The sequence below is a fragment of the Pararge aegeria genome, chromosome 3, assembly GCF_905163445.1.
Source record: "Pararge aegeria chromosome 3, ilParAegt1.1, whole genome shotgun sequence".
Taxonomy (NCBI): Eukaryota; Metazoa; Arthropoda; class Insecta; order Lepidoptera; family Nymphalidae; genus Pararge; species Pararge aegeria.
Genome location: NC_053182.1, coordinates 12,227,060 through 12,251,758, shown reverse-complemented (window position 1 = coordinate 12,251,758; position 24,699 = coordinate 12,227,060). Strand labels below are relative to the sequence as shown.

Genomic DNA, 24,699 nt, shown 5'->3' with positions numbered 1-24,699 from the left:
TTTTTTTTAAGTAGGTACAGATTGACACGGCTAACTGGTTTTTACAAGTTAACTTGTAATCGAATTATAAGTAGCTTCGCCTGTAAGATAGTAGCTAGTAGATACCTGCTTAAAATATTAAATTCAAGATCACTGAATTAGATCGTTCTTACACTAGAAAATAAAGAAACGCAGCTATTTCCCTTCTTCCAAAAAACTACGCAAACTAGTGTATCTACGTTATTGTTTTTACTTCGCAGTCTTGCAGCTAAGCTTCCTTTAGTGAACTTTTCTGAAAGACCGAAAGAAACAAAATACGTCCGTGTATATGTTTCAAAGCATGAAATTAATCTCACAAAAATAACATTTATATTATTATTACATGATGTGCCCTGCGGCTTCGTCCGCGAATATTATACTGGTTCTGGGTCTTGGAGAACCCTATAACAAATAATTGCGAATAATGTGCGGTATAACAGCAGCACTACATATTAGTCGATAGCGCTGGGTAAGCAACGTTGACCAAGGTCAGTAAATGGATGGGTGACCGTCTTTGGAAATTTGAAAGATAATTTGATATCAATCAGTCATAGCTCCTATCACCAACAAAGAACTCTAATTGTTAAAGGAAGTATCGAAATCACATTGTTACTTATTACGTGTGCTAAAGATTAACCAAGACAATTTCTAACATTTTTTATTCAGTCCTAGCACTAAAGTCCTCATAAATGTGTAACTATTTTATGCATTCAGTATCATTAAACCTTATGTGAGCGGTTTGCTGCTGTCCGCTTGAGTTCAGTCATCTATCTCCAATTATATCCATCAGATCTAGACAAAATTAGGGCAAATCTCAACTAGTAGTATAAACTAGCCAATACAAAACTATTATTTAAATCGGTTAACATTTGACAGAGTTATGACGATAGACTGTCAAACACTTCATCTTCCATCTTCCTTCCTTCTTCATCCCCTTTCCTAAAAGAACTGAGTTGAATTTCGGAAGTAAAAAAAACATTGGATACTTTTTATTACCTACCTCGTAAAATGAACTCAAATCGTGCAAATCTTTATTTGAATTCAGACAATAGTTTCAGCGTGATGCGCGGCCCTGATAGAGACAGACAGACAAACACGAATGTAAAAATTACAGTTTTGGGTTCAGTATCGGTTTTAGAGTACCCTCCAAAAAAAATTAAAAATGTCTACAAGGTTCAGAATTCCATAAGTTACAGTTTTATTATAAGTATAGATTAGACCAAATCATACTAAAAGTAGACTAATACTATACTTTTTTTTTCTTTTACTGGGTTTTTACTCTATACTCTTTTTTATTGAATTTTATTGTAATTAAACGATATAATGAGAATAAATATTTATACTATTATTGATAATAGAATTTCAAAAATATAAATTTGCATTTCTCCCAATGTTTAAAACGGTTTAAAAGTTTTCAAAGGACTATTTTTAAAAACGGGATTCACACACGACGCTAAAATGTTATTCTCCATACATAATCTTACTATGTAAGTTTATCGTTTTTTACTTTTATTGTTCTTATTAATTTATTTATTTTTGCTATAATACTACCCCCCTGCCTAACTCTAAGAATTAGAGGGTTACAGTTATTGCTCGGATGTATTTACAAGGGCAAAGTTCACGTTAGGAATCATCTATTTCACATACAGTTTGAGACCAATTTTGCTGACCAATTACTTCTTATTTTATAAAATAAAAAACTTTCACTAAAAAGTTTGTATTTAACGGAAAACGGATTTACCAAATTAGGTTGGCACACTTAGTAAATTCAAGCATCTTGTTAATATGAATAAATCGTGAAATGCGATTACAAATATAGGTATATAATTCAGCTTATATATACCTATGTGAAGCCTTTGTTTTGGTTCTTTTGTCAGGGCCATTTGTTCGTTATTCACCTAGGTACATACTCGTACATTCACGGTTGGATACGATTCTTTTGATCTGTTACGTCCACAGTATAATTTTATTACACCTAATATTTCTACAGTCGAACCAGAAACGTCTCATTGAACCTTACGTTCTCAGCTCATTTACTCTTGTGTTACTGTGCAAGTGTGCTGTAAAATGCGTAGCGACGTATTTCAAGAATTAATAAACGGAAAATTAAAAATGGTTTCAGCGAGTTCGCTAAACGTGTGCGCGTAAGTTGATAAGCGCGGGGAGCGCGGGCGGAGCGGGTGGTGTCACCCGAGCTGTGTTTGAGATGTTTGAAGAGGAATTTTAAACAGTCAGCTTCGTCGATGCGCACTCATTCAGCCTGTACTCAGTAGTCAGTTGCTCGCCGTTTCAGCCTCGATACGGGCGCCTTCCGGGCGTTGGTTACACAGAGTTTCCTGCGTTTGAGGGCTTGCATTTGTGGTTAAAGCATTTTTTGCACGGCCAATGACCGAGCAGCCGGCCGGCGAAACTGAGCTCTGTGAAGCAGTCACGTGTCCGGGGTGAGGCGCGGCGGGCGGCTTAACTCGCAGCCGAACCTTCTCTTATAAGATGCACACTCGCCGCGGCATAGGTGTGGAGCCTGCTGACTCGGACGGCATGCCCCAGTGCAAACATCTCGCAACACACGCACCATAAGAGTTTCGACCCCGTCTCTAGTAAACAAGTCTCACCGAATGCCATGTAGGATGTCTCACAGCAGCCTTAGTTGTCACTACGACAGCTACCTTCCGTCCGATTCGTCCCTTGAGACAGATGCACTTACTAACCGACATTGGTGAGTTCAAATTAAACCTTCATCATTTCTTTAATGACACTTTTTCTTTACATTACATTTATTGTTGGAATGTTAAATTGATTGTCTGTTATAAATTAATCCATGATACGTAATTATGATTGGCAGATTTTGTTTAAGTTTTGCTTTTTAATGAGTGAAGAGAAATCGTCCTCTCCTGAGGTGAAAACTATTACAATCAATCGAAATATTTTTATTAATGCTTTAATAAGTTACATCCCTACCTAAATATATGATTTATGTATAAATGTTGATATGCTTTTAATAAGTGTAATGTGACACAGCAGGTATATAATTTCATTAAGCACCACGTTTTCACTATTCAATTTAAAAGGTGCGATTAACATAACATATGCTTATCGCAGTACCTACCGTGAAAAAGTAAATAATACATTCAACATGTGAAATTCCATTGATATAAAATTTTTGAGCCATCGCAACCGTGACATTTACAAACACTTCCATATCGGTAGCACGTTTCACCGGCTCTGTATTTACGGGTATTCAATGCTTATTTCTGCCACCATGCTTATTTTTGCCGCAAAGCAGCACCACTGTCGCCAAGCAGCGTTACAGCAATGCTGCCTATTCCACTCTAAAAGTGGTTGCCTCTGTAGTTACAGGCACATGTGGCCAAATCCCTACGCCTCAGATTAATGGACCAAGGGCGGCACTTTGCAGGACGTGACCCTCGCATAATCTGCGAACTGTTCTTTTTATAGGCTAGGTTTCCACTTACTTAGTTGGGATGTCTGCTTGGCCCGTCAATTATTACTATATAAGAATAATACAGGAACGCATAAATCCAATGTGACCCACATAATATGATAATCCACATCTCGACAGCATGGTGACACGACATATCGAAAACTACTCGACCGCCATACCATAATGTGTTATTCATAAATTGTATACCGCAATTATTATCAACATTGACCCAGACATATGCGCATACGTAGATTGCTAGATTTTTAATCGATAAATATTTTAGTCACACATACCGTACCGATATAGTCAACCGTACAACAGTAATAAATAACAACGAAACAATACTCAATAACTCAACAGTTTACGGGGTGGATTAAAATCTGAAAGATCTTTGATTGATATTGCGTAGGCATTTGAATCTGGATGCGATACTTCAACAACCAGTAGTCGTACCTACTAGCTTTACGCTGGGTTGGAGGGGTAACGGGAATATAGTTACACAACGCCATCATCATCGTTATGCTAAACCTATTAATAACGTACTACGTCGTATTGTTCATCTCTATCATATGGGAGGTGCTTTTAACGGTGATTGCCTAGTGGGCTCGGCTTCCCTTTCGGGCGTCAGTATTTGATCCCAGAGAAGCAACTCTAACTTTTTAGAGTTATGCGCGTTTCTATTTAGGGAAAACAATTGCACTTGCTTTAGCGACGAAGGAAAACCCCGTGATGAAAAGGTAATGTTCTCAAGGGGGTGAGAAGTCCATCTGCAAGTGACCAGCGCAGTGGACTACGGCCCCGTGCCCTGTAATGGGCCGTAAATTAGGTGAAGACGATGATGATGATAAAGAACATTAAAAACGTCGTAAAAATATAAACATCTTTCTATTATCCAATTAAAATTTTCTTTCATAACAAAAGGTAATCTCATTAATACGAATTGCCAAACTGCCATGTAGGTACCTACTCAATATTAAAGCCTTACAAGTTTAATTCGATTATATTAAAGGTATTTTAAGTGACCTCTTGACATAGCAATGTTCACTGTTCAGTCATCATAATAGGCAAGAGGGTAGCATCACCTATGCGTGTTCCGAAACTCGGTTGTATGTGGTTTCATATTCATTTATTCTGTTAAAAGATCGTTCGTCGTTTTTGTGCTTGCTTCCGGAATATCAGTAAAGTCAAATTCTACTCAGTGTAACTTGTTCAAAACCAAGTTGTGTTATGCAAAGACGATAACTTCTTCCGAACAAAAGAGTTACAGCTTTACTCTCGAGATGACAAAAAAAATTTGAAAAGCATTTAATTTAATTCCGTAAATAATACTTACATTCAAATAATATATTTCAAAATAATATATTTTAATTTGAAAATTCAAATATATTAAGAAACATAATATCTAATACCTAATTAAATAATCTTTACAGTTATTGTTCTACAGATCTCATTACTTTCAGTGCACTTAAAATCTTCACTCGTACAATAATATAAATATAAAAAGGCACTTTGTTATAATTAAATCTTGTTTACCTATAGAAGGTCAAGAAATACATGTAGTTTTATTAGATTAAACCTTGGCGATCACATGCTACTTGCTTTTATGGGTAAACAGTTCGACCTTATACGAGTGCATGGCTGAGAACTTGATACTGAATAGAAAATATTTGCTACCCTTGAACACACAATCGCCTTACCTTATCAATAAGTTACGTCGGTGCAATAAACGGATCATGAAAATGCACAGTATTTTGCCGGTAGAATTCCAGGTACTCTTGTTATATTAATATGCTAGCTTTGTCCTGCAGCCTGAATTTATAGTTCATCACAAACAAAAATAGCCTCTAAATTTCTAATGCAAAAATATTTTACAAGTGGCTCATGAGATGAGCGCGTTAAAACTTTAATAATTTAGCATAGTAGGTTTTGAGGTTGATTGAAGTTAGCGTGTACGCCTAAGACTCTTTGGGTTATGTTTATTGAGGAATTTTGTAGAATCACGAAGCGCACTAATCCATTTCACCAATATTTTTTTCTTTTAAATCGCAAGGATTATTTTTAACGGTACCTAGTTTCACATTAGTATAATCCTATATACATCACCAGGAGTGCAAATTGCAAACTACAGTTAGATTGGTTTAACAATTGAACAATAACCTATGCTTAATAGACAAGATAGAAGTTGCGATGTTCTTCATCATATCAACCGATAGACGTCCACTACTGGACATAGGTCTTTTGTAGGGAGTTCCAAATTCCACGGTTCTGTGCCGCTTGGATCCAGCGGCTACCTGCGACACGCTTAATTTCTTCCGTCCACCTCGTTGGGAGTCGACCAACGCTGCGCTTACCAGTTCGGGGCTCCCATTCCAGCATCGCTTTTGACACTTATTCAAACAAAGTGTAATGTGACAAACGCTTTTGATACATTATTAATTTCAAAAATTTTCGAATATCCTTTTTAAAGTGTTATATTTCATTATTATAAATGAGGACCTAGATTATGCTCTTGCTTAGCAAAATTATTTGTTTAAATGTATAATTACTTTATGGACTACCATACTTTTGAACCACTTTTTTATACTTCATATACTTATACCACGTGAGATAAACTCATGCACTTGCTAATATATTTATTATAACAGAGTCAAATTGCAAAAGAGGTTTGGTTTACCTAATACTAAATGTAATTACCTTATCAGGCTTAAAGTGTAACCTTAAAGTTTAGGTACATAAATTAAGTGCCATGGCTAATTTTTTACTAGCAATTAGAATTGAGCACAGAAGATAATTTTCTCAACATGGTTTAATATTTTTTAAAGGCAGGTAGATTTACGCGTACATAAAACATCACATGTTGAAATCTCAATTTCCATCGATAGTTTTCAATCTCATATTATATTCACGACACAAAAATTATTGGCACCTGTCGCACAAGCAAGACGTCATTTTGCATTTCCATCGCCAGCCACTTTTGAATGCTGCTGTGGTTTATAAAATTTGCATCTTACAGGGATCGTATATAACGATACAAAGTTGTTCTTTTTTGAAAAAAAAGTTACCATAATCAATAAAAATTACAACGGTTATAAAATGTTTATTAAATAGTAATAAAAAAGATAAGATAAACTACCTAGAGATAATTTTTACAGGAATGGCCGAGTATCAGCTCAGGCGGAAGGGCCCTCTCGCCGGAAAAGTAACTTACACAATGCAATGGCAGCTGAAATGGATACATCCTGGGGTAAGTTTTATAAAAATAATCTTTGATCTTGCCTCGTTCATCCTTTCGTATACAACGTGTTCATTAAAAAGTTTACTGCGTGAACGGGGATGAACATATGACAATATGTTGCATTTAATAGCTATTGGAAATCTTAAGTCTTAGAGGGCAGCCTTAAGTTACCGGATGTGAAAAAAAGGGTTGCAACTGAAGCAACTTTTTGTCGCTCTTATACTTACAATTACAATACAATACAATTTCATACCTACTTGCTAAAAAATCATAATTATAAATCTAAAAGTAAAAGCGTTCGTAGGGACCAACGCGTTGCAGTCTCACGAAGCAAGAGGATAAATCTAAACTATGGAATTAGGCCCTAGTCCACCACAGTGCGGATATATTTTCAAGAGTGTAAAAACTTAATTATAAACAACATTATGTAGGTACATTATTCTGATTTCGGATATCAATAACTTACTTTAATGTTATAAAAATATTATTTTAGTTAATAGTTTAAAATAACAAGACAACTTTTTGTTGCTCTTATACTTACAATAACAATACAATAGAATTACATACCTACTTAAATAAAATAAAAATCATAATTATGAATCTAAAATAAAAGTAAAAGATCTACTAGAAATATTTTAGATCGATCGAGATCGATTTGAATTTTCAAAATTTTTCGTAAAACATAAATATTAATAGGTAGTCATGATAATTAAAAACCAAACAACTTTTTCCTGACATTACTTTTAGATAAATAACTGTACAATATGACCGTCAATAGCCTTTAAGAGCCCGCTGTTGGACTAAAGGCCTCTCTCTATGGGAGGGTTTGCCGATACTCACCACAATAATAACCGTACAGTTTACATAAATTAAACCCAATTACAACCATAACGTTAGCTAAGATTACATTAAAGTTCAAATGGGTCACTTTATTACTATTTCAACCAAATAAAGTTCCTACATTATGTTTCAAGAAAAATTTACTATTTTAAGAATAACAAACACTCCCAAGCATAACTAAACGTAGATATATGTCAAATGTTCAAAATTAGTTAGAGTTGACCATTTTTTTTATATTTTATACTTATACCGACTCACATATAAAAAAAATGAAATAGCCGTTGAAATTATATGATTTCTTTGAATTGAGTATTAGTGATACACAGTACAGGTTTGTCCGATTGTGATTACATATCATCTACTTCTACAGTGTAACATCTACTTATATTAAATATTATATATGCATGCCAATTGCATAACATTTGGCATCTTTTATTATTAAAAATTAACAAGAAAATTATGAAGAAAAATACAATATGCAAATATAAAACAGCAATAATCATCGTTGCCGGTGAGAAAACAACATACGGTACGAGACATATGTCATTTCTCACAAATATTTTCATTGATCGGCACTATTAGATTCCCAGTCGTCGATAGTAACGCTTGATTCTCTGATTTTTAGATCGACCTACGCACATTGAAGGCAGATATAAGAAATACTCAACCACTTCTTCCATCTATTCCAAAAAAGCTTTATCACATCATAGCGATCACGTCGAAAGGTAAGAAACTTCGTTATTTATATAAATGACGTTACGAATATTTATTCGTTTTAGCAACTCATGGGTGTTTCGAGTTGTATTGATTGACATTGTATAATATAAGGAGATTTACAGGGTGTTCTTACTTGCTTTAATAAAACTGAGATCCAAGAAGTCCTTTTCTTTGGTGTCCTACTTGTTGTGTTGTGTGGTTGTTTAATATTTAATGGTCACAAACCAAGAGTCATCAAATAATTACACCCACTGCATGTCCACAGCTTGCAATTTCTCTTCAACAGCGACTTCCAGTATCTATGGCCTTTTACCTCTTGTCTAGCACAAAGAGTATAAATTTATTAATATAAATAATAAACAATTTCATTACATTTTATGTGAATTCAGCACCACTATCTAAGTAAGAGCAGATCTCTTTCGTACTAGAGTTGATCATACGGAAAAAGTTATCAGTTATTTCTATTCTTCATATTTGATTTGAAAAATTTCCGATGACATACATTCTTAAACAACTTAACCTCTTTCAACTATTTTTAACACAGATCTTGGTGGTACGCCTGTTGCCAAAGGTGCCACACGGACGATTCCAGCATTCCTTCGTGGGAGCCTCCCCACTGGCAGAAGATTTGCCCGTATCCACTATGTCCCTCATACAGACGTTTCGCTCAAAATTTAGCCGTACTTTTAATTGGTAAGTCTTTAATCGGTTATCTTTTAACAAAAAAGGCAAATATATTACTGGATATGCAACCTTAGCTTCAAAAACCCATATAATTTGCTCAATAATCATAATATTGTCATATTCTGCGAAATACTACTATCAATAATAGCTAGAACAAAATAATGAATGCATTTAAAACCCTTAAATCTTACCATTCTATCACACAAGATTTAAAATAACAATCAAGTTTAAAGTTATTTAAATATTCATTTTTTTTTTTAAATTATTTTGATGATCTGCACCGATATCCACTGACAAGAACTTAAAGCGTTGTATTACTTCGTTTCTAATACCTACGTAAAGTTCTGAAATATCCTTCAGGCTTCTGTTTTCGCCACATAGTAATATGAATACCTGTAAATCTATGAGTACAAATAGTTGCTCTTCTAGACAAACGCTAATCTACAAAAAGTCGCCCTGAACTACGAGATTACGTTTTATTACCAAGTTATTGAAGGCTGACAGGAAAATATTAACGCAGTCTGTAGTTTCGATCGTATAATCGTTTACTTTAAAAAAAATTTACAACGCGACGGTCAAAAAAGTGTCACTTTGTAAGCATTGATAAATAATTTATCTTATTGGTTAAACCAGTGAATTGCGACAAAGGTCAACTGTATTATTATTTTCATATGATACCAAGGGCCCTAATTTCTATGACATTGAAAAGTATTTTATGACGTCTGAAATCTCTTCATATAAACTGACTACTATAGTTTAATACCATAGTAAAATGTTTAATGCAATTACTTAATAAGTATATTTTTGCTTTATAATGTTGTAAGATAATCCAATCAGGAGCACCAAAAGTAAGTGTTTTACGTTCCTGTGCCTGTTCTACACCTATGATACCCACTATTAACAAAGTATACGAAATATTAAAGATATATTTTGGACAACACAGTAGTTCATCAAGCTAAATAAATTTTAAGAATTAGATACCGCAATACCATCTGATATACATTAACAGCCAACTGGTTCCATACGTACACAAAGCTTAATACCTCGGTATGATATTGGGTGTGGTGGAAAACTTATATTAAAAAGAAAATTGAGCACCTGGGCCTGGTCTTGATTCCGTGTTATCTGTACACAACAACATTTTGTGAAATAAGAAAATCCTGATACCAGTTTGGGTACATGAAACACAGCTATGGGAATGTAATGAACAAGGTATTATAAAATAATGAGGGTTATCATGAAGGTACATAATAAATCCATATAGACATATACCAAAGCTATCTAGCAAAGACAGGAACAATATAAAAATTTCTTAATTACGAGAAAGCTTAAAATGAAGAAGTGCAGTGACGATCAGTACAGAGAGAAAACTGATGTTTGATATAAGTTCACGTAAGCAAAGTAGAATGTATACAATGCATTTGGCGCGTCCGATAAGACTAATTCTCCCTGCTGCCAAAAGTTCAAAGGTCACATTATTAGTAAGTTCAGGTTGCAACCCATGAAACCATAATCGTTGGTCGAGACAATCTACGCTCAACTAGTCTTAAAAAAACATATTTCTAAATAGTATTACTAAGTATTTCGGCGTAGTATTTGCTACGGTTTAATATAACTTAAAAACTGCCGAGTGCCAATCAAACTCACGCGCAGAGGGTTCTGTAGGTACTTTAAAAAGAGACTTACAATATTTTACTCCACGTCGACAACACTTTCGACTAAAATTTACGAATTACAATTAAGTTTTCAAAATGTCTAAGCCAGTAGTATTAAACAACAAGATGACAATCGCGTGGGAGACTTCTAGCAACAGTTTATTTTACACGATATTAAGCTCACAATTCAATGCTTTAATCTGAGTCGAGTCGGTGTTGATTCCATACGGTGCAGTATATGAAGGCCGTTATAGTTTGTCTACTATTTTTGTAACAGACCCCCAAAAATCGGCATTATTAGTCCAGAACATTTTTTATCGGTAGATATTGCGCGTAATACTGGCTAATCAAATAAATACCATGAACTAAAATAAGTAAAAACAAAAACAGGTGAAACGCACTTGAACGACGATAATATTATAACAATCGTTGCAGTTTTTATTTTCGCGCTTAAAATCTTAAATAGTAAGGCATTTATTTATATGCAGCAATATATTAATAAATTTAATCCTGATAGCACATTATAATATGTTATTTTAATACAAATGATATGGCCAAAGATAAGATGAGTTTACTATGAAAAAATTGATTTTATTGGCTTAAAAGGCTATCTAATGACTAACCAATTGGCTGAGCAAATATTTAATATTATAATAGATTTATTAACTTGACTATCTTGTAATAGTGACTAATTATTCTGCCATATAAGTTTATTTCTACTTACACCAGTTAGAAACCTAAGACGGAAATAATGTATTCGTAATATTTATAAAACTCAATCTTTTTCTTATTGCTACGCCCTGACAGGTCCCCACGACTAAGTTGCACTAACTTATGCATGGGTGGCAATGTGTGCAAGTAAAATAAATGAATAACAAAGGCTAGCCGTCTTCTTTTGTTATAAAATTTAGGTCAAATAAGCTCTGCATCCCTTGGAGCTATAAAAGTATCAAACTTCTAAGCCAACACAAGCAAAGGACATTGCCACGCATATTTTTACACTCTCAACAAAATCTAAGCGTAGAGTAGTTCCTGTTGATCATGTTTATTCCTAGAATAGAATCAAGAAATTTGACAAGCATAAAAATGGTTTGTATAAAAATCTATCCCCTATACGAACTATCAAGTTGGACGATAACCCCCGTTACATTTGTAATCTGATTAAGTGTTAGTTTATACTTAACATCACGCTTGTACTTTAAATGATAAACGATGTTAGTCTTATTTTTAAAATGATACTACAGTGTTCTCTCATTTATTTTAAAATTCGATTTACATGTTAGCCCTTTTCCTGGTTGTAAGTGATAATCCCGTCTAAGTTAGCCCACTACCAAGTGGGCTAACATGTAACACGTATAGCAGTGATATTAAACCCATACTCCTAATAGGTATATACGCGGCATCGTACTGAAACGCTAAATCGCTTAGTTGCACGTCGTTGTCGGTAGGGCTAGAGCCTATCACCAGACCATTAGAAAGACCAGAGACCAGATCACAAAGAGAATTAAGAAATTATAAATTGCTAAATTTTCCCCGCCGCGATCGACCCCAGTACCTCCCACTTATAAGACCGCAGCGCTCACCACTGCGCAAGGGAGGTCGTCATATTCTTTATGTAATGCTATAAATAAGTAGATAAACACAAACCATTAAATTCCTAACTTATAACTGTTTAATAACTGAATATAATAATTATATTTCAGGTATAATGTCGTGGGTAATCGTATGGATAGTACTAGGTGACACCGCTGCTCCAGGCGGACAGCTATTCATGTTTGCTGTCCTCACGATAGCCGCATACTTCGGTGGATGGCTAATGGTAAAAGTCACTACCCTACCTGCACTAATAGGAATGCTAATAGTGGGAATAATCATGAAAAACATAGGATTTGTCGACTTCGATCCGCATTATCAAAAAGTCGCGTCTTATATAAGGTAAGCAAAATTTGTAAAAAAAAACACAAAGCCGATTCAATTTTGTTATAATTACTTATCAATATAATTTTTATGCCTATAACAGTCCACCGCTGGACTAAGAGTCTTTCCTAACGGGATTGTCTGGCCAAAACCACGGCTCTGGGTAGTCAGTTTTTGATCGCAGTAGGTGGTAGTAGTAGCACTGAAGACGCTGCTGCCCGTTCTCCATAATATTGCCTTAGTCGCCCCGTACGATATTGACGGCAATAGGAAGGGTGGTAAAATCTTGAATTCTAATATGCCGTCACTACACGGTAATAACAACTAGTATTAGCTAGACGTTAACAAAAGATTGCCAACCAAATTATGTTCACTCAATACAAAGTCATACGTCAACATCGAACATACCTTAGCCGCAGCCTTTTCAGCATTCAGCATACACACATATGATTGCAGGTCTTATGGTGACGATTTTTTTGTTTAATATTTTTAACTGTATATTAGTTTATGGACAAATTTTAATAACGAAAAACATATAGATTTTATGAAGTTTAAGATTTGGTGGATACTCAATTTCGTCAACAACGTCGAACTTGACAAAATATTTTAACGATTTATTGTACAGTCTTTTAATCAACTATTAAATTTCAAATATCACTTGCTTTAACGGTAAAGAAAAACATCGTGAGGAAACCGGCACGCCTTGGAGTTCCCCATAAAGGTCCAAAGGTGGGTGAAATCTACCAATCCGCACTTGACCAGCTTGGCTAAGGCCTACACCCTACTCTTTCTGTGAGGATACCTGGGCCCGTGTAATGGATTGATAATGATAGATGTTTTTGAGCACAGATGTTTTTAATAACATAAACGAATGAATAAAAGGTTTTGGCAAGCGAACTTACTACCTTTCTTTTTTATTTCAGAAAAATAGCCCTCACAATCATTTTAACGCGAGCTGGTCTCGACCTGGATCCGATGGCGATGAAGAAAATCTTCTGGACTGTAATCAAGCTTGCACTTATACCATGGTCTTTTGAATACGTTTTATCCGCTGTAATGTGTCATTACCTTCTTGGACTGCCATGGGACTGGGGTAAGAAAAAGTGTTTTTAAATACTTGCATAATGTAAGACACCGTTAAACATTGTATTAACATACAATCAATATCAAATCAACCTGTGCAGATGTAGACACTGGTAACTGATGGAATCCAGTTACTTTTACTCGTCACACACGGATTGACAATCATTTTGATTTTCATTCAATCATTTTGTCGTGACACTGACAAGAAGGTAGCGCCAAACCTTTAGTGTCCAGCTTTTAAAAGTTTCTAGTAGCGTCCTGCGAAGCTGTCCAGTTTCTGTACCTGACTCAGCAACTGCAATTTCTTGAGATAGTCTCCCGAAGCCGTTACTAAAGTGCCGTTTAAGCGCGCCTAAATATGGTTCATGTCTAATAAAAAGATTTTTCAGCTTTCCTTCTGGGTTCAATATTTGCTGCAGTATCGCCTGCTGTCGTAGTTCCCTGCCTATTCCGCCTCCGTGAAAAAGGTTATGGTGTGTCAAAAGGGATCCCAACTCTAGTATTGGCCGTGTCGGGTATCGATGATGCGGCCAGTGTTGCCGTGTTCGGAATTGTATCATCAATCATGTTCTCAAACTCGTCGTTAACCACAAACATTATTCAGGTGCGTATAAAATAAAAATTGTAAAAAAATCTAAATTCATCCACATTGGGGGATATATATCCCACTGTTAAGCACAGACTCTAGATCTCTAAATAACTCTTTCCCAGAAGAAAGAAGTTCCAATAGGAAAGACGGAGCTAGAAAGAGATGATAGGTGCATGACTATGAAGTTCGAAATCGGCTTTTACAATTCCACCTTGTCTCAGAGAGCACGTTTAGGTACTCTTCTGGTTCTGGTATCTCTAACACTTATTAATAATCCTTAACTGCAGAGTGCACAAATTTGCAGAGTGTATAAATAAATCCATGCTATCAGCGAGGATACAAGTGATACAACCAGTAATAGAATGCTGTTGATGGTTTTTTAGAACGGTGTTGACCTTTTTTAGATTGTAATTGATAAAATGGCTATGCTAATCTTCAATTTTCCTTCTTCATTTCAGGGTCCACTTAGTATTATTGGAGGCGTAGCTTTTGGTTACTTCTGTGGATATTTAGTTAAATACATTCCAGAACGAAACGATTCCTTTTTGGTGCCTATACGAGTACTCCTGTTACTAGTTGGTGGTCTTATGTCGGTCCTCGGATCGGAGGAAATTGGCTGGGGTGGCGCTGGTAAGCAATACTTAGACATTTTACCTATTTAACCTATTTGCTTCTACTTGGTTCAAAACATTTCCCATGCACTTGGTGGAATAAGACCTAAACCTTTATAAATCTAAGAGGCAGGTAGGTAATGGAATGATAATGAAAAAATCTTGATATGATATTTTAACCTAAATATGCATTAGATAAATCTGCAAAAAAACATATGAAATAGGCGAATCTATTTCTGAAATTGAAATATTATTCGAATTCATAATATAATAGATACATTTTAGATTTTTCTCCAACCACCTATTTTAATAAAATTACATCTTAAGGGTTTTCTTCAAATAGGTACTATTACATTCCCTTTTACTGCATAATCGCTAAAATAATATCGAGCCTTTATCCGACGGATTCATTGATTGTTTGGAAAGTAAGCCGATGTCTTTCACGCAAACAATACAATGTTATGCGTATCTGGAGATATTATGCATTAAAACAGCGTGGAAACAAAGAAAATTGTGTTCCTATTAAAACATGTGTATATGTATTTACCTTTAACTATCATTTGTCTGCGTGTAATAAATTAATTAAAATTAGTAAGTAAGCATTAATAAAATAACACGAACAATAGTGACGTTTCGCATATTGAGTAAAAAACGAATCGCTCTATTCTGTTTGGGAGTTCGCCATTGTTCTTTCATGGTATAAAAAGTCTCAATGCTATAAATATTTACCATCAGAAAAAGAGCGATACGGTGCCAAAAGAATTAATTTTATTTAATCACAAATTGGGGCCATTGTCGAATAGAACACGAGCCGCAAGGAAACAGCTAATTAAATAACTCGAGCGTGCGTGCATTACGAAAATCTTCTTTAAAAAGTAAAGTATAATAGAGAATTACTGCAGGTACGAGTCATGGTATCCTAGTTACAAAAAATAAACATCGTTGTAAAACAATATAACATTTAATGCATTATATTGCCTGCATGCTGTACGTTGTTTTTTCAGTGATGTTTATGGTTTTAAAATATCAAAAGACATTGTAGGTTTAATATAACATCCACGACCTTAGCAGGTTAGTCCACTACCTGCATCATTGGCTCAGCACTAACTATTAAATGAGATAGCATTCGAGCGCTGACATGTAGTGGTAAACGAAAAGTTAAAAAAATACAAAAACTCTATGGTCTAGAACTGTATGTATCTAGCGGATCCCTGTAAGTTACGTAATAATTATTAGTGTTAGTAAATAGTGTTTGTCTTCCGTTGCGAGTTTTGCATTCCAGTAGGGTTAGATAGCAATGGTAGCTCAGAGTGTAAGTCTTGAGCCTACCTTTCGTGGAGACGAGCTCGAACGAAGGATGATAATGATGATCTAGATACTGAACCTTATAATTACAGTCATATAGATTACATAATGAATATATTCTCAAAAGTCCAAAATCCAAAATGTCCATCCATACATTTGAAATGGAACCCTTTGAGGGCGCTGTAACCAGATTAAGAGGCGGACTTATTATTGTCATTATTAAATATTCTCATTTAGAAAGTCGTTTATTTTATAATAAGCTTTCTCAAGCAAGTAATGTTTTAAAGATTATTAAACAATCCATTTCGTTCATTATTTTTTTTAGTACTCCTTGGTTTTAAAACTGTTATATATTTATGTGTAGTAGTATTGGGAGTAGGTATGGGCATATGCGTTCATTTTGTCAAATATTTTATTTCAAGTTATTAACTCTAAAATGATGCTGCTTCAGGGCCATTGGCGGTGATTGCATTCGCTTACGTCGCCTGCAAGGAGTGGGTGGAACAAGGTTGGGATCTTGAAGATAACCCTGCTGCCACGGCGTTCGAAATCTTCTGGATGTTCTTTGAGCCTATGCTTTTTGCCGTTACTGGTGCACAAGTTGTCGTAAGTATTTTTTTATTCAAATAAAACAACAATCATTTATTTCGACCGACTTGTATAATAAATTGTTAGTTCAATACAAAAATAACAAGTAATGTTAGCTAACTTAGCTTAGAGATATGGTTTGGCCGATTGGCAAGTGCTTTCAGGAAGATACTGGAACTAGCCCAAACACTGCGCAATAGGGAAGTACACCGTTTCCGCATGTTGTTGTAGAAAATAAAAAAAATATAAGCGCTTTGACAAACATCCCTGACGCACTGCAAGACCTAGTCCCATCAGCATCCTGAACGCATTATTATACTGAACGCGAAAGGCACTGTACTGTTTATTTGTGTTATTAATTCACAGGCTATTCGTGTAAAAGGAAGTACAGTATACTGTGACAACGAGAATACCTACTTTAGATTAAGCAACACTAAACATATAGAGCAGTTTTTATAAAGTATGTGTTTAATATCTTGTTGCAGATTGCAGATTTAGCCCCACACTTGGTTTTAGTAGGATGTGGTATAACTGTAACATGCATTGTTCTCCGCGCTGTACTCACAAGTTGTTGTGCTGTACGCAGTAATCTAAATATGAGGGAAAAGATCTTCGTCGGCTTGGCTTGGATGGCTAAAGCAACTGTTCAGGTGAGGTTACCTTTATTCATACGCTGTATTTATATATATTAGTTGTCTCAGCATCACTCGTTTTAAATATTTTTCTCAGACCGTTGGAATCAATTTTTACTGATTTAAAGAACAACAACTCAAACTTAGACTAACTAAGGTACCTAAACTAACTAATTATATATATTATTCAATGGTATGTCTTTCTACTACCCGAATGGCAATGGTTTTTTTTACAATTGCTTTTGATTATTGTGATATTATTATGAGTAATGTAATATGAAATGAAAATAAATTGAAAATTAAAGTAAGATGATGTTGATGTTGGAAAAGAGCAACTACTGAGTTTCTTGCCGGCTCTTCTCGGTAGAATCTGCTTTCCGAACCGGTGGTAGAGTCACACAAACATGCATACTTGACGTTTTAAAAGTGCTTATAAAGTAGGCCTACTTGAAATAAATGAATTTGAATTTGAACTTGAATTTAAGCTTTACCAGTATTCGCGTATCACTTTTATGAATTGAGCAATTTCATTATTATTCTTACAGGCCGCTTTAGCACCAGTAGCGCTGGATGAAATCAGCAAGATGACTGGCGATGATGAATACTTAGCCGAGCTAAGAAACTATGCAGATATTCTTATAACTATATGCATCTTGTCTATAGTCATCACTGCGCCTCTTGGCGCCATTGTCATCACAATCACGGGACCAAGGCTTCTTTCAAAGACTTCTAAACCACCTGTACTAGAAGGTAAGACTAATTATAAATACATCATCCATCACAGCCTATATACTAAAGTAACGCAGACAGACTCTTTGGTTATAATTATTATGATAAGTTTTTTTCATTGATGGACCAAGCAGATGGTTCATCTGATGGTAAGTGGAAAACCATCGACAATAAACAGAGCAACACTTCAAAGGGCATGCAAGGAGCACTTCCTACAACATGCTTAAATCAATTTGAGGCGTAAATGCATCATGTGCCTCTAATTACACCGGCAAATACGCTCTCCAGACCGGAACACAGCAGTGCAACAATGTTGCTTAGCGGCAGAAATAAGCACGACGATAGTATTTCTCCCTACGAGCTCACAAAAAGTCGCAAAAACTAGTAAAAGTTTATATTAAAGTTGAAATAGCCGGGGCTGACGAAGGCCTAATGTATTCGCCGTTTGATGGAGTATAAATCGAAATTTTGGCATTTAGAGTCGGTTCCTTCGTTAGGTACTTGGGTTAGTACATATATTTTACGATTAACGAAAATGGATACAATCCTGAATCTTAAACTGTATGACTTATTTAAGAGCAACGTTAAATTTGATCCCAGATACGAAAATCAACACTGACATAAAGATAGACAGACAGACGTACATATACCTACATATAATTACGAGCTTATTAAAACAGATCTTTATTTATTTGTATAAATTACATAGATTAGGTAAAATAAAACAACAATCTTTGCATTATCAGACAAATATACTCGTAGAATTATAGATAGTTAATCAGTAATTAGAACATTTCTGTAATTTTTACATATATATCGCTCACAATTTTTATGTTGTTATGTTTCCACAGATTTAATTATTAACAAACTACGTGCGTCAAGATTAAAACACTTGTTATTATTATACGAATAATTATCGGTGTTCGATAACTACATATGTTACTGGGAATATCAAAAGTTTGGAGAGGGATTATTACGAGGATCATACCTAGTGTCCCTATTACCTGGGGCAAAAAAAAAGTGTTCTGGCTCTTTATTGTACTGATTATTTTGATTTGGTCCATTTGGATAATACTGTGAATATGGATTGGGTGAGGGATTAGGCGAGTATGGTCGTTGTGTGGGATAGCTGTTAGGATAGTTTCCTGGATTATTCTGACGCAAATAGTTAGAAGATCGTCTATCGGTGGGTATATATGCTGGATAATTATTGCCCGTAGGATTGTACGGAGGTTGTGTAATTGAAGAACTTGACCACTGATTCGAATGATTGAAATTATTCTGTGAGTGCGTAGTATTATAAGGTGGATAACCTTGGTAAGGTGGATTTAACGGATTGGGTGAACCATTTAAGACGGTACGAGGTGTTGAATAATTGAAATTCGAGAAGGAATGAGAATTATTATTGGAATATGGATTTTGCGGATATTGCCCATTCGGCGTTAATCTTCCCGAAGGATTGTAACGCGTATTATTATTTTTGTACCATAGCGCCCATTGATTTGCAGGGGTCGGAGTGAATTTGTGTTGATTTAAATTATTACTGTTTTGCGAAAAACCTTGAAATGTTGGATTTGAATTATTTACTGCAGGAGAATTATTATAATAGTGGTTGGGTTGTTCTAGACTCGAATTATAGCGTTGGTTCGAATTTGAATTATATGGTGGATATGCTATATTATTGGAATGTAAACCGTTTGAGTAGGATTGATTATTGCGAATGGTACCTTGATTGTAATATCCTGGATAACTATAGCTAGCATTTCTTTGAAACTGGTTTTGTGCTTGGAGAGAATAGGGTGGTCTAAAGCTGACAGGATTTGAAACTGTGCCATTGCGGTAGGGTGATGAATATGCAGAGTTATAACTATTTTGATTACTGGTATAGTTATTTGGTAAATATCCATTATGAAGCCCTGCCGTTGGTCTGTAAGGAGCTGGGTACACTGGTACATGTGGATTTTGAGGTGATAACGTGGGATAAATATTTGAATATCCACTATTTACTTGACGTACGGTCCTTTTTATGTATCCTGTATTTACATCTTCTTCATTTTTTATCTCTTTTGTAACTTTATCTTCATCAGCGAATAATATATTTTCATTTCCATTATTCTGATCATTTTTAATATCATCATCAAGTTCTGCTATGGTCAAATCAATCTTTTTATTTTCAAAAATATTAGGTTCAAAAATATCGCTCTCCCAATCCTCGCTGCCTTTTTGCACCAACTTTGTAATGAATTTCACATTATCTGATGGGTTAGGGGAACACTTTCCACAAAAGAAAACCAAGAAAATCGTTATGGAAACAAAATACACTGACTTATTCATGATCATTATGAAGACTAAACTAAAGTAAAATACAATTCCTGATCATAATTGCTTATTTAAATTTGTCTGAAGATAGTAGAATGCTCTCTGACCTTCTTATCTAATAATGTTTAAACTTGATAAGTTCCCTCTTTGGTTTGAAAATATCAGGTCTTTACTTATGCAGCCGTATTGTATAGAGTAGATAGTGATTTAAAGAACTGAGTGGAAGAAGTAGACATCTTGTGCCATGTTGTGCCACTTTTATTGCATCAATTTTTAAATTATAATTTTTCTGGTTTAATTCTTTTATAAACCCAGTGTTTATAAATCATAAATAAGATTTTTTTTTCTGGCCTGCTGTTTATGCAAAATGTCATACATAATAATTTCGCTCATTCTCGAAACTTCTTTCCAGGATGGCGCCGCTCACATAGACCTTCAATCCGTGACATCTCAATCATCGACGAAGAAGAAATGGCTGAAAGGGATGCAGAGGCTGAGACAGAAAGCACCTCTCAAACGCAAACTCCAAGCACTCCACAAGTCTCTCCTATACTTCCTGTAATACCGAACGCTAACAGTACACCAAATCCTATCACTGTGCAACCGAATCCCCGGACGTAGAAACCATTCCATTTTATTTATTGCATAAATTTACTTTCAAATATCTCCATCACATTTGCTTAAGATTCACTTAGCTATATAAAAACATGTATAAACTTAATGGTACCGCATAAACTTTAAAGCCTCATTCATTGCCTTTAATAAAGTCACGTTTGATTTTGGATAAGAAAATGTCTTTCCATCAGATTCTTCAGAGCTGCAAGTCTAACTTATTAAGTGTAAGTAAGTCTATCATAGTTGTAAGGAGGGGCCAATTTTTACGATTCGCTCTTCGTTTAAATTACAGATATCGTGGATGTTACGTTTTTTTGCGACAAAAAAAAGCTTACACAAAGGTTACAGAAGTGCCAGATTTGGTAGCAATTATTCTGTTGTACATAAATCTTTAAATTAAATTTATGTTTAAACTAAACTAAATTTGCAGGTCTTAGAGTATGCTATCCTTTTTCACGGGAAACATTGTGAAAAGTACACTACTTTTAGACATGTTAATTCAGTTTAGTTAACAGATTTGAGTACAACAGAAATGGCAGAATTGAGTGAAAAGAAAACCATGTGAGAGACCATAATAAAACAAAATAATAATGAACACTGAATGGCGTGATAGTGACTGCAAAATGTAAAATATTCTTGAATGTTTTATGACAATTAAGAACATTTTGATTTGAGTTCGCCTTGATATTTTAATAGATTAATCTAATTAACTGTAATCTGAAACGGTTAATAGATAATACTTTTACAATATTTTTGTGGAAACCTCCCTATAATGTCAAAGAATGAAAGCTTTATGTTTAAACTAACCCGTCCATAAGCTTAAATAAATTTCCTTCATAATATTTTTATATAGCTACATATTATAGATATAAGTAACTTGTTAGTTAAAAGTATTGCTCGTCAACTTCTGTAAATTAAAGGACCGTGGTGAGTCCTGACCTGTTAGAAAGGAAACCTGTGCCTAGCAATTTGATTTTTAATGACTTAAATGGTGATCATGTAGTATTGCAATAAGTTTATTTTATTAAAGTTGTTTACAATAAGTAATAGCGCTCACAATAATTAGTTTACTATGGCGACACATGTTCGTAAATAAGAGTTCGTTCTCATATAGGTACGTAGTCAGATTACGAACCTTACAAATAAAGTCTTATTTCACACTATGATATTTAAAAGGTGCTTTCAGTTCAAATGTGTCAAAACAATTCATAACTATTCCGATGCTATGCCGCGTTTATTAGGCATTTAAAGATTAGTTTACAAATACTTAATTACTGATTGAATTATATTTTTTTATTGTTCTTAATGTTTTTGGTTTGTGATAAATTTCAGAACTAAAACTGAAAACTATATATATGCTTTAACAATCAGGCAGCAGCGATAATATTTAATTCAACATAGTAATCGCACGAAATTCGCACTTCGCACGAATTTTTCTTCTGACACCAATTCCCCTGTCATTTGGATTATGACTATAACCAGAACTGATAAACTTTCCAAATGATTAACGACCACATATTGTATACACAATCTAATCGATTTATGTTGCACGTATTTTAAGTGGTTTTGATATTTTTCAAATGGATTTGAAGTCAGGTAAAACTTGTTACATCAAAATTTCGATTAATCAAATTCATAAAACAGTTATAGGACAAATTTATAAAAAAATATTTTTAAAAATTATGAGGTAAATAGAAACTGCAGTATGTAAATTTAATCTTGGTTAGATAAAAAGTTAACATTTAGTTACGAATACAGATATACACAAAGTCTAAAACACTACTAAGTGATATATATAGAAATACCTACATGATATTGTATAATTTTTCATTATCGCCGCATCGATGCAGCGTCGTTATCAACATTTTCAAAATATTTCAAATGATATGCAACATTAAAGCGCTGTGTAGACGTCACGTTTCAGTTTTTTTTAGGAATTTGACTTTTATCATATTGTGCTCGGAGCTGCGCTTGCATTTTTATTCAAATCAGTATAAAACTATATTATTACAATGCCAAAATAGAATGCAACCTTTTTAGGGTTCCGTAACCGAAAGGGATGCCAATGACATCCAATTACTAAGCCTCCGCTGTCTGCCTGTCCATCTTTCAATCCGTCCGTCCATCCGTCCATCTGCCTGTCAGCGGGCTGTCTTTCATGAACAGTTTAAGTAGAAAGTTGAAATGAATATCAAAGAAGGTGCGGTTGTATTAACGCTATAAAAGGAAATAATAGGACCTAAGGGAGGGCTCCCATAAATTAAACGTGATGTTTTTTGCTCGATCTTTATCGCAGGTCAATATTGTGGAGTGTTTCATATTATCAATTGCTCCATGTTACGGAACCCACTTATGCCAGTCTAACTCTCACTTAGTGACTTAGTTATATATTATGATTCCAATATATACCGTAGTTTCACATATTTATTAAAAAATCGAAAATAAGCTAGTAAAATTTTTACATTCCATGCACGTATCCATTTAATAATATTTTAATCAATGATACCTTAATTATACGGAAACATTTATCATAAGTATTTATTGAATGTTTTTTTTTTTGTATAGACATTAATGTAGGTTTTAATTCCGAAATCAGATTGTTTTGGTCTATCAACCGAGACTCTCAGTTGTTTCGGCGTTTATATAATTTTTGGTAAATAAAATGTTCCGTAAAATCGTAGGCTAACGAAGTAGTGGTGTTGTTAAAAAGTTAAAAAGTACCATGGTTTTCGTTACCCAAGCGTAATTTTTAAGACGCTCATAAATAGGTATAGGTTTATATGTTTTGGAGATATATCGATATTAAAAATCAAAGACGAGCCTACGAGTTGTATTTAAAAGCAGTAGTAGAAAATTCAAATATTTGCTAAGGAATTATTAATATTAATATTTAAGCGTTAATATTAATGGAAATCAGTATTGTGATATTTAATATGCTATTTAAACTTAGTAGATATTAATATTAGTCTGTCAGAGGTGCCAGTTCTATTGTATAGACATTTCTTAACTAAATTAAATTGATAGGGCTAAAAATAGAGCTATCCTTATTCACTGGCAATGTTTTTAGATCTGTCTTTAGATTGGTTTAGAGATTTATGTAAAACAGAATTAGTACCATTTTAATGGTAGGTACAAAGTAAAGGAATATTTAATTAGATTTATCTAGGGGTATTTTAAAAATACCCATTGTAATAAATGTAAAATTATTTTGCAAATATAAAAATAGTTATTTTTATACAGTACAATTGTAAGTGTATTAACAAAATTGCCATTTAAAAAAAGTAGGTAAGTATTAGGATTTCTATAAGTACTAAAATTTTAGACAAATCAACCAAATTTATGTTTTTATCGCTTATTTTGATTATAAATGAAATTAGATATATATTCCTATTTTTGATATTTCATGCTGTAAAATAAAACATACTTATTCATTTATTTATGGTGTGACATAAAATTTTTATTCAACTAATTTATTCCTAGTTTACGGTATGCACAAAATACTTTATTTCAATAAAGAGATATATGTTATAGTATATTGGTTCGAAAACCTAACGGCATATTTTTTAATATCGTAGTAATGAGAATGACCTGAATAACAATTGTAAATTCGCTAAAAATAGTACCATTACTTAATGAAACCCATTATAAAATGCTTTATTAATTGGTGCTCTAAAGGGCCCAATAAGTGTCAGAATGGCAATAAAAAATTATGATCTAATT

The 24,699-nt window shown here is 34.2% G+C and overlaps 1 protein-coding gene across 3 annotated transcripts in view; it reads left to right on the top strand.

Moving 5' to 3' along the window:
- Positions 1 to 24,699, top strand: part of LOC120635670 (sodium/hydrogen exchanger 9B2-like) — a 54,278-nt gene extending 29,579 nt beyond the window's left edge. For 2 of the 3 annotated variants that reach the window (XM_039906760.1, XM_039906771.1), the window contains exons 3-13: positions 6,613 to 6,704; positions 8,161 to 8,260; positions 8,797 to 8,945; positions 12,295 to 12,526; positions 13,432 to 13,601; positions 13,981 to 14,195; positions 14,639 to 14,810; positions 16,548 to 16,702; positions 17,170 to 17,334; positions 17,862 to 18,066; positions 20,777 to 24,699. In XM_039906760.1, the coding sequence (XP_039762694.1) occupies positions 6,613 to 6,704; positions 8,161 to 8,260; positions 8,797 to 8,945; positions 12,295 to 12,526; positions 13,432 to 13,601; positions 13,981 to 14,195; positions 14,639 to 14,810; positions 16,548 to 16,702; positions 17,170 to 17,334; positions 17,862 to 18,066; positions 20,777 to 20,985 (1,864 nt within the window). In that variant the 3' untranslated portion in view covers positions 20,986 to 24,699. Of the gene's footprint in view, positions 1 to 2,243; positions 2,735 to 6,612; positions 6,705 to 8,160; positions 8,261 to 8,796; positions 8,946 to 12,294; positions 12,527 to 13,431; positions 13,602 to 13,980; positions 14,196 to 14,638; positions 14,811 to 16,547; positions 16,703 to 17,169; positions 17,335 to 17,861; positions 18,067 to 20,776 lie in introns of those variants that run through there. The other variant, XM_039906778.1, reaches the window with a different exon arrangement.